General features: G+C 40.4%; 2 protein-coding genes across 2 annotated transcripts; one reads left to right on the top strand and one right to left on the bottom strand.

Moving 5' to 3' along the window:
- Window positions 1-951: 951 nt before the first annotated feature.
- On the top strand, window positions 952-6661 carry LOC103635623 (uncharacterized). The gene is made up of 12 exons (XM_008658035.4): window positions 952-1677; window positions 2208-2533; window positions 2694-2786; window positions 2871-2961; window positions 3767-3854; window positions 4085-4182; window positions 4349-4418; window positions 4978-5078; window positions 5230-5346; window positions 5457-5533; window positions 5629-5673; window positions 5790-6661. The coding sequence occupies exons 1-12, from the start codon at window positions 1354-1356 to the stop codon at window positions 6307-6309; spliced, it is 1950 nt and encodes a 649-aa protein (XP_008656257.1). The 5' UTR covers window positions 952-1353; the 3' UTR covers window positions 6310-6661.
- A 782-nt stretch (window positions 6662-7443) lies between these two features.
- LOC100191374 (uncharacterized) lies at window positions 7444-10962 on the bottom strand. The gene is made up of 9 exons (NM_001136808.2): window positions 10706-10962; window positions 10403-10459; window positions 10234-10324; window positions 9912-10072; window positions 9558-9685; window positions 9340-9477; window positions 9165-9257; window positions 8953-9070; window positions 7444-7943 (listed from the first exon to the last, which is right to left on the bottom strand). Exons 1-9 carry the CDS (start codon window positions 10857-10859, stop codon window positions 7813-7815), a joined length of 1071 nt encoding a protein of 356 aa, NP_001130280.2. The 5' UTR covers window positions 10860-10962; the 3' UTR covers window positions 7444-7812.
- Window positions 10963-11393: the final 431 nt, after the last annotated feature.

The raw sequence follows: 11393 nt of genomic DNA, 5'->3' as shown, positions 1-11393 counted from the left end.
CATCAAATTTGAGCATTGATTATGCCTTGATAGTAGAACTAGACGGAAATCAACATATATTATGCTTAGTACTACATTAGAGTACAAAGTTGTGTTTGCACGTCTAACTATTTATGAGAAGTTGTTTGCTCCTAAGTGCTATCTGTAGTGGTGTAGATGGTCTGCGGTCCTAGGCCGGACAGTCCACGACCTCACTGTAGGAGCAGCTTCTTCCCTGTGTCACTTCGGATGGTCTGTGCCCTAGGTCGGACGGTCCGCGATGGCGCATGGTCCTCTTCCTTCTCACGGAGCTCCAGGTCGACAGGCCACTCGGGACGTCTCCATACGACGTAGAGTTGCCTAAGGGTTAAAACAATCAAGTTAGAGTATCTTGGATGGCTGAACTAGATCTTACCTCCTAGGGTTGTTTTGGAGTCGGCATTGCCACCCAAAAGGGGTAAGATACTATTGCTATATCTATCTAGAGGGTCTGAAAGGCTTGCAAATGAAAAGAAAACGAGGACGGAAAACGGGGTCGGGCGCACTGCCCGTAACCTGACCCCGGCTCGGCCCGGTCCGCCTTGCACCGTTGACATTCAAGTATTGTTTGGTTCACGAAATGTAACGTAAATGATAATGATAATGTTTTACACTTAAATACCGGCAGTAACAAATTTGAATAGGTCCATATCAATTTTTAATATGCTATTTGATTACGATTAAACTAAAATAAATATGATTTAATATTATCACTTACCTATTACGTTACAAACATGTCAACCAAACGACACAACAATTCCTTCTCAGCTCGAATTCATTTAGGCTTTGTTCGTTTACGTCGGATTGCACTAGCAATCGTTCCAGCTAATCAAAATTTATATAAATTAGAAAAGCAATCCGACTAGTAATCGTTTCGACCCACCAATCCGACACAAACAAACCATGATTCGGAACCTCACCGGCTTTCGGGACGCCGTCACTGCCTCCTCCGTCCTCCCACCTCCCGCCATGAGCATAAAAATAAAGAAAAAAAATAAAAGAAACCCCCTCTTCCCCTGACCGCCGCCGTCACCGCCGAGCACACCTCTAGTCAGCTTCCACTGGAGCACGCCACCCCGAATTTTCTCCCGGAGTCGTTGCCCTCCTCTCCTACCCCCGTACACTAAAGCTGGTTCGCAGATCCATCCGGACTTGATCGGTTCCTTCTTTTATTTCTTGCCCATAGAGCCCAAACATTATTGGATGGACTCTGTCACTTGCTGCGACGGCGGCAAGGAATTGGAATAGGACGAGGTGGGGATCACGGGCTGCGACGGCGGCAAGAAATTGGAAAAGGACGGCGTGGGGATCAGGGTATTCGTCTTGGGAAAGGGGATGGGGGGTCTCTGCTCGAAGGTCTCAGCTGTAGACAAGTCACCGAGCGACACCGCGCTTGGCCGGAACCAGGTCGCCGATCATGAGCCAGGGGCGTCGTTGGAGTTGGAGAAGCCACCGGTGTCCCGAGAGTCAGCTGCGCCGGCAAAGCGGCTGGACGAGCAGCTGCAGTCTTTCTCGTTCCTTGAGAGCGTCGTCCCTGGGGTTGCTTTTCATGCCGGGGCTAACACGGGCGGCGAAGCGGGGTCCAGGACCTCGCCGCAGCTGACCAGGTCGCTGTCCCAGAGGGCTGGTGTGGGCAAGGCAAAAGCCGGCGCTGCCAAGGTTTGAGGAATTCTTGTGCCTCTTGTTTGATCTATGTTTAATTAGATCGCAATATAGCATGTTTTGTTAAGTAGCAGCTGTTCCAAGGGATTCTTAGTCATCTGTTAGATTGCAGCAATATACAGTCTTCCTACCGTACATAAAAAATCTAACTAATTCTAATCATGATAGTGTTATATATTGGGGACAGCACTCACTGTTTGTTCAGTATCTATAGTCTTCTTCATCATTTGACTGGGAATAGTTCAAGAGATTTTCTTGTAGCAGGAGACCATGTTATTCTGTATGTCTTATCAATAAATTTTTATGACAAAAGAAATTGAGCTTATCAGCTTATGTCCTCTAAACGTCTTATAATTAAAAAAACAATTGGTCTATCATGCACAAGCTCAATTGTCTTTTTGCAGCTACATGTGCTTCAATTATCATTTAGTACACCTCATAGTGTAGGTTAATGCTGTGTTTATGGCGGAGATTGTTAGGTAGGCATCTCTATCATTCATATTGGTTCCTTTCCTGTATTGAAACAGGTTTCAGAAGTGAGCTCAATTTTAGGTAGAGCTAGCACTGCTGGGCTTGAAAAGGCAGTGGAGGTTCTAGATACACTTGGCAGTAGCATGACAAGTTTAAATTCCAGCAGTGGTTTTGTGTCAAGTTCTGCAGCAAAGGGAAACAAAATATCCATGCTGGCTTTTGAGGTGGCAAATACTATAGTTAAAGGCTCTAATCTGATGCGTTCTCTATCGGAACCTAGCATAAAGCATCTGAAGGAGGTGGTGCTTCATTCAGAAGGTGTTGAAAACCTTATATCCAAAGATTTTGATGAACTGCTCAAGATGGCATCTGCTGACAAAAGGTTTGTGCTTGTGTTCACGTGATATCATGTAACTTGTAAGTTGTAACCTAATCTATCCATGCTTGTTGTGTGTGTTACCCTGTTAGATATGCATTGAAAACTGCAGTGTGCCTTTTATTTTTATCTCGAAATTAATACCTTAATTAGTTAATTCCAACAGGGAAGAGTTAGAAGTATTCACAAGAGAGGTTGTTCGCTTTGGAAACCGTTGCAAGGATCCTCAATGGCATAACTTGGACCGCTACTTTGAAAAGTACAGTTTTTCTTCTCAGTACTTGAATTTGAGAATGTGTTTACTTTAGGTTACTAACTTTCATTTTTGTCTGGATTCCATTAGACTGGCATCTGAACGAACCCCACAAAGTTATCTGAAAGAAAAGGCAGAATCAGTGATGCAGAAACTGGTCACCTGCGTTCAAAATACAGTTGTAAGGATACCCTGATTTGTTTAGCTTCAATGGCTTATTTGCTAGCCTATCTTAACTTGCTTGAGAGTAAAGTTCATGTTGTTTCCAGTGACTTATTTTCATAATACACAATGCCTATCTGAACTTGCATGAGAGTAAAAGAATTGTGTTCATGTTGTTTCCAGTGACTTATTTACATCATACAGAATGCCATTTTGGCTTATTCTATACTGCATCTTGAACCAATAAATAATTTAAAGACTATCGTGGTTGACAGTCAATAAAATATAGTGCTCTCTTTGGGCTGCTGACCTGCTGTAGTTGTCAACGTTTCATTTTGGTTCCATCTGGCCGATTTTTTTGGTTCCTCTGAAGTTTGTAGCCATCATGACATTTACTGCCAATTGCAGTATGTTCATGCCAGCTATGCTTTGTACCCCCACCGTTTCAAAATGTTTGTCAACTTGTAATGTGGAGTGACACAGTTAAGTTTTGATCATCAGTAGGTGAAGATGTTTCTAGTTTTGCCAGATGAAGTTTTACCATTATATTCTTCTTGAAGCTTTCATAATGTACAACTTTTCTGTTTTGAAACAATACATTACACAAAAACTAGTGGTCAAAAGTCATACCAAATGTTGTATACCTATATTTTTCTGAAGTGGCTAGGAGCAGTATAATTGTATTATTTTAAGTAATGAATCCCTACATCCTAGCACCATTGATGAATTTGTATGTTTTTGTCATCTGCCAATTTGGTCTTCTTATTCTGGTTATTAGTTTCACATTACTTGTCTATTTTGTTTTCCTACTTTTTTGCACTCAGGAATTATATCATGAATTGCATGCTTTGGATAGATTTGAGCATGATTGTCGTCTTAAACAGAAAGAACAGGATGGCTTGAGTTCAAGAGGTCAGTTTCATCAACTTCAAATACGGAACTAAATAAATATTATGGCTGTAGCATAAACAAATTGTGTCTCAGATTCTGCTCAATTTCCACAGGCATTTAAGCAGTATGATATAAAAGTGTCTGCACTTTTCTGAATGATACATTGACATTTACTTCTATATCTCATCCCACTCTGTGAATAGAGTTAGCTTGAACTTTTGATGAATTAGAGACCAGTGATTCCTTTGCAGGAGACAACCTGGATATACTGAAGCAGGAATTGAAGGTCCAGAGTAAGCATGTTAAGAGTCTGAAAAAGAAATCACTTTGGTCCAAGAATTTGGAAGAGGTTGGTATGAGGTGCCTTGCACAAAAATGTCATACTACAAAATGCTGGCAAGGGAAGACATTTTTAGGATATTGATCACCAAACATTTTAGGACCCTGCTCAAACTGCAAGCATCCTTTCCTATCCATCTTATTTCCAATGTTGAACTATTACATTTTTTGCTCAGGTGATGGTAAAGCTTGTAGATATTGTCCACTTCTTATATTTGGAGATATATAATGCCTTCGGTCGTCCTGGTATAATCCTTACTTATGGATCCTACTTATTGTTGTTGCACAGTCTGAACTGCTGCTGAGTACTAGTGTTTCTTGATTATGATGCTTTGTGGAAACGATAAACGATTTTTCTTTGTCCTAATGATATTTCTATTGTTTACTTTATCATAGCAGACAAACCCACTCTGGTAATCCATATATGCTGTGAGAATTGAGAATACATTCTGATGCATTTGGTTAGGTGGTCTATCATTCCTGCAATCAGTTGATCAATCCAAAAATATAAATGGGTGACTCTTTTGCCTTTATATTGTACTTATGGGCTTTAAGATATTTTGAATACTCGAGGTAGTTAATATTTGCTTATTGTTTGTCTTGTTTTGCAAAATACTAAAACACTGGAACTAAATCCCATTTTTTCCTTGGTAATGTTAGATTTTGGCTCTAAGATATTACAGGGTCAAGAACCATTGCGGCTGTGGTTCTTGACCCTGTACAATAGTTCTTGATCCTGTGATTTAGTTCTTGACCCTGTGATATGTGGCATTGTCTAAAGTTTCTTTCTTTTATCTTACTGCAGACAGTGAAGAGCCACAAGAACCTGCCAAACACCATAATAGATTGGGACCAGCAGGCCTTGCATTGCATTATGCTAATATCATCAATCAGATTGACAATCTTGTAAGTCCACATACTCTTCTAGAGATCTTATCGAACTATATCGTTATTAGAAGATAACTTGGTGAACATTGTACATCAACCATATTCATTGCAATAAGTCTCCAACTTCAGTTTTTTCACAATATTTTAATAAGGATTGGTCAATTGGTAGGTTTCTCGATCATGTGCAATGCCTCCAAATGCAAGGGATACATTATATCATAGCTTACCACCTACCATCAAATCTGCTTTCCGTTCTAAGCTACAATCTTTTGAAGTCAAGGAAGAGGTATGTCTGGTTGGAGTCTCAAATTTGCTAATTCCTATTATTATGAATGCACAGTAGGAATCTAAATACCATGCTGTGCACTTGAACATAATTCTGCTAAATGAATGCAGCTTACAGCTTCTAGGATCAAAGCAGAAATGGAAAAGACTTTGCGTTGGCTTGTCCCTTTTGCTAGTAACACAAATAGGTAATTAATCTCACCTGATCACCTATGATCTGATGATTTACAGCCACAGTGATTATCCATATTGTACTTCAAATGTGATTACTTGTTCATACCAGGGCACACCATGGCTTCGGTTGGGTTGGAGAGTGGGCAAATACAGGGTTAGCATCTGTACAATCATTCTACACAGAAATTGATGAAACTGAAGTTTCTCAGTGATGTAAATGGACATTGATGAAACTATGATGTGTCGCTGACAATCTCTTTTCTAATGCAGATCTGAATTAAACTGCAAGATATCAGGGCAGATGGACATGTCCCGAATGGAGACCTTGTATCATGCTGACAAGGAGAAGACCGAAGCACTTATCCTGGAGCTAGTCGTGTGGCTTCATCATCTTATCAGCAAATCAGGAAACGCCAGTGGAGGTGTAAGGTCTCCCATCAAATCTCCAGTCAGCTCACCAACACAAAAGGGTGCTGCAATCACACTGTTGTCGGGCAAAACAAACAATTTGCCACCGATTCTCACCCAAGAGGACCAGGATATGCTAAGGGGTGTTAAGTACAGGAAATTTGTTCCAGGAATAAGCAAAAGCCAAGAGTTTGACACAAAGTCAAGTCACAGCAAACATAGTAGGTTGAGCAAGAGCAACAGCCACTCTCCGGCCAGTGGCAGCAGAAAAGACTTGCTCCCAGTTAGGAGGTCTTCCATGCTTCCAGTTATTGACTTCGAGATTGACAGGACCAAGGCTTTGGATCTAATTGACAGGCTTGACAACCTAAAAGTACAATGAGCATGAAGCTTATTGTGGTCATCCGCAGTTCTTGAAACCCCAGCCGCGATATAAACAGTTATCGTGTATCAGCAGCAAGACCGCCCGTTAGGCTCTGCGGTTACAAGATAACAAACAGTATGATAAGTTGGTGTCTCAGATCCTGTACCGAATAGAATAGGAAAAAATGTTGTAAAAATTACCTGTCGTTTCTACCTGTACAAGAAATGGAAAGTGCAGTTTTTAAGAAAAAAAGGAGGGTGAAAGGGATCTAGGTGTTCTATGTTTTCATGGCCATTAGACTGGAATGGTGTGTATGAACCATAGTACTCCCGTCCCAAAATATTAGTCGTTTTAGCTCTTGATTTTTATATATCTATATTCAAATGGATGATGAATCTAGATAAATATATAAAACAAATACATTGATTATTGTATGAATCAACTAAAAAGATAAATAAATTTTATTTTGAGATGAAGGGAGTATCTTTTTTTGCAGAAAAAAATAAAAGCAGGGAACTTAGTGTCAATTTACCCAGTTCCCCAATCTAATTGATCATTCATAAGTATAAGAGCAACTAAATTAGGAAACATTGCAACAATCTTTCATTTCTTAAACCTAATTCCGTTACATAGATTGATACTTAGTTGACTTCAGTCAACTAATCATACAAATCAGTATCCTGTCGTCGGATCATTAGATGGACAGATATTCTGAATTAATTCCTTGTATAGGTGCACGTCCAGGAAAAAATTGTGCTGTACTATGAACAAGCACAAGTCTTTTATCTAAGGATCTCTGATGTCCCCTAGTGTCTCCATTGAGCAAGTGAATAGAGAACTTTGTGACAAACCTGCAACTTATTGAAAACTTCATCAGAACATCAACTCCTAGTACTATGTCAGAAGGATCTATTTTTTTGGATAAAGAAGTAGAGAGGATAACTCAAAGCATACAATTTATATCTACATCAATCCTATATCGTCTTCGAAATGCTTCGGAACCTGTTTGGCATGCATGAGTCCGTCAATGTGATGTCTCCAAAAAGACCTCTTGACGTCCTCGTCTTGTATGATGTACAGAGCATGTACATCGCATCATAACTTTGAACCAGGAAGTAATAACAAAGTATTCACAAGTCAGGAGCAATATATAACTTAACATGCTGGACAGAGTCTGTCATGAAATATCTGTGCAGATTCTGATAGCTCTAGTTCATACATTCACACTAGATTGTACAGTATAAATACATCAGCTGCACCACCCTGATACACTGCAGCCAAGCCTTGCTCAACCCGGCCAGAGGACGGATTGCTTACATCTTACTACAAGGCATCGGCCCAGATGCCTGTGATCAAACTGGAACTTTTCAACAAATTCTAAGGGCCTGTTTGGAAGGCAGGAAAAAATGTCTGTTCATGAGCACAGTGGGGAAGCCGCAGTACACTGGGCATCAGTAGGATCCTTCCGTAGTGTTGTTCTCTTTTCTTTTAATCCAGAACATTGAGCATCGTGGAAGGTCTCTAGACAAAGTAGTCTTGTCGCACCACAGTGATGAAATTGCCAGAGAGTAAATCATCCTCTTTCAGCTTTCCTCCTGTTTCACCGTTACCTTGGATATGCCAATATATTGGGGAAAGAGGAGCATACAGATCTGTAGTTGTAAAAGAAAAAACAGTTAGTTACCACTGTATCGCTTTTGATACGAGATTCAGATTCAATAAGCCAAAAAGATTTCACATGTACCCATCAAGAAAAGCTATTAATCTTTTTTATTTTTCTGAAGAACGAGAATATAAAAAAACAGCTAGGTTCTGTGGCCTTGCAAAACAATCTAGAAACAAAATGTTAAGTATTTGGAAAAAATACGTGCCAGCAGTCAGCACATCACAAGTAATTAGTAGCAGGTCCAATTTCAAAAACATGGAAATGGTGGACCATCTCTTGATCCATAAATATGAAGACAAAGTTTTGATGTCCTGACAATAACTGCCAACAGAACAATCTCCAGGTACTCGAAGCAAATCACCGAATCACTTTTCCATTCAACCAACTTTGCTGCCGAAAATTGACCTACTTTAGCAGGGATTGTTGAATTGGTACCCAATACAATGCAGTAGCATAAAGTGCCAACTCTTTGTTGGATTTATAGATGCATATGTATTTTCTCTCTACCTGGAGGGTTTCTTCGTAAATGTAAACTTGTATATTTGTCCCTTTTGGGCCTTGGAAAAGAACTGATCTTATTTTAAGGCTGTCTCCATCGGTATACTCTATATCCTTCATTTATATCTATCTTTTGCAGTCTCCTCTAAAAGTAGCTCTCTATACCCCTTCCACCTGAAACCTAGTACCTATTTTACATTTAACCCCTTCCATATGAATCTTTGAATCTAAATTGGATGCCTGGATGGTTTAATTGCACACTTGCACTAAGTGGGTGATTGCACAGGATATGTCCCCCTAATTCTATAAGGCTACTAATGTGGAAGTGGGCAATTTGTGACACCAGTGACCAAGGTCTTATGCTATGGGAGAACCTGGTAAAGCATGTTTGCATAATGTTGTCGTCAAATCAAAAATTGCATATATCACATAGCAAACATTCATCTTTCCAGTAGAGAAGGGCTAAATCATGATTCATTAAACTAAGAAGCATTTACCTGAAGTAAGGGTTGGATCATGTTCTCTTGTAGAATGCAGTACAACAGTACCAGTAAGCACAGTAAGAAACCCACAAATCTCAGAGGCAATACTGCTTATACTCTGCCCAGACCAGTCCTAGTTGTAAATTTGTAATCACAAAACCTTAGTTCAGCTTCAGCAAGAAACAAAAATAGTTGGAGTTTATGGAAGTTTTCCAAAATTAGAATACCTTGAACATTATGGCACTTGCCAAAATTGTGAGGGATGTAAACATCGCATAGTAGATGGGAGAAACAACTGCAGTATTGAAAGTATCCAATGCCTGAAAGTTTAACATGATGTGGAAATGCATATCAACATCGTAAATATTGCTACCTAAATTTTAAAGTTAATGCTGGCTGTACCTTGTTCAGGTAAATTAACTGAATAATTATGCATGTAGCTGAAACAGTTGCAAACAGCCAAGTCTGGAAATAGCCAGCCTGGTTTATGCCCTCAATTGTAAGCTTGATAGCAATGCCTACTGCCTTGATGCTCATTACCTAACCAAAGGACAGGCAAAGAAACACATAAAAACCAAAACGAAGTTGGTCTCAAAGGTATGCCCATGGACATCATTTACCGTCAAAGATCCTATCACTGAGCAAATTCCCACATACACCACGATGTTTGTCTGGCCATAACGGGGTGCACAGTGAAATATCAAGATCAGTGAGATAGTCAATGCAGAAGCCGCATAACAAAGAAAGGCTGCAGAAAACAAGGAGACATACATTACACAATGCATGTCAAAATCCAACAGGTTTGTTCTGGTGACTCAACATGAGAATGCATCAGTCAATAGTTTTAATAAATAGACTATGAATTAGGTAAACTATATGAAAAAACGTGAACAATTTTATCTTCAAAACATGTTCTTTTTAGGATTTACAAACATATAGGAAAAGAAATTTTTGATCGAGATAGTAGGGCATACCAGGTTGTGTTGCCAACTGCCAGATCTGTGTCACTGAGCTTGGTGTCTCTTCTTCAGGTGCATGGAGGATGATTATGGTTGACCCGATTATACAGAGCACACAGCCCAACACACCCATCCGCTGCAGCTTCTCATTCAGGGTGAAATGGGCTAGAACAGCACTGCTCCATAGACCATAGAGATCATATACAGGAGCATGTACATGTTTTTTTAAAGAAAAGGAAAGAAAATACACAAAATATTTAACCATATCCACTCTCCACATGACCACATGATATATAACAGATTAAGTCATTTAGCAATCACATATTCACAATCCTACCTGACAATTATGCTGAGCGCACCAAGAGGGGTGACAAGAATAGCTGGCGCAAACATGTAGGCCACAAAATTGGCAATCTCCCCAATCAGCACTGCAAAGTTTCGAGCATTTCAATTATTTCAGCCAGATACCGTAAAGAATGAGCTAGCCAAAGGAATCAGGAACTTACTCGTAACCATCCCAATCCACCACAGTGGCTCCAAGAGGTACCCATAGCCTCCAACACCTGCAAATTCCATCACCAACGCAAATTCACAAACGTTCGTCGAAGGGAGGAGGAGAGAACAACGAACTGGTCATGAACAAGTCTGACTTTTCAATTGTTCGTCACGTAGACGACACCGAATGCTAAAAATCGAATAAAACGAAGAATTCGACGCGCCCCCAAGATTCCGAATACGACGGAAGTAACAAGAGCGAGAGAAAGAGAGGAGGCGCCTTTCGGCCGCTAATGATGGAGGGGGGCGTGTACCTGCGCGGGCGCCGGCGGTGGCGGCCCGGCGTAGGCCCTTCTTCTTGACGATGAAGCTGACGCCAATGAAGGCGGAGGAGGCAACCGCAAGGAGCGCGCCCGTGAGGTTGGCAGCGAAGAGGTCGCCGGCGGCGTTCGAAGGGGCGGGAGTCATCGACGGTGTGCAGCAGCGACGGCGCGATGCCGACGCATTTGGGGCAGCCGGGCCAGGTGTGGATTTGGAAATGGAGGCTGGGATCTGTTTTTTTTTATTGTTGTGGTTGTGTCATGTTTGCGAGGTTGGAGGAATTTTTTTATTATTAATCATTTTTAAAATAACCCCATCTCATTTTTATTTCTATTTCTAACCCTCAACGTGTATATGGCATGTTCACATGCATTGACGTGGCACTATTAGTGGATAGCGATTTTTAACACTCTCATTGATACAATGACACTAATAGCGAGGCTGTTCGCTGCTGCTGGGTAAATGTCTACGGTACTATCTCGCGAAATAAATGTCGAGTCATATATATATATACACTACATATATACACTAGTGAGTATGAATTTACCTCATAACCATTCCATGTATGTATGAGTCACCCGTACCTACAGAGATTAAACATTAATCAAAATAATATATTATACAAGCGTGAAATATATCTATCTAAATACTATTACAAAATTTCTAACATTGTTCATTCAT

The sequence above is a fragment of the Zea mays genome, chromosome 8 (assembly GCF_902167145.1).
Source record: "Zea mays cultivar B73 chromosome 8, Zm-B73-REFERENCE-NAM-5.0, whole genome shotgun sequence".
Taxonomy (NCBI): Eukaryota; Viridiplantae; Streptophyta; class Magnoliopsida; order Poales; family Poaceae; genus Zea; species Zea mays.
The sequence above is the reverse complement of the archived record's forward strand: the minus strand, read 5'-3'. Positions and strand labels throughout refer to the sequence as shown.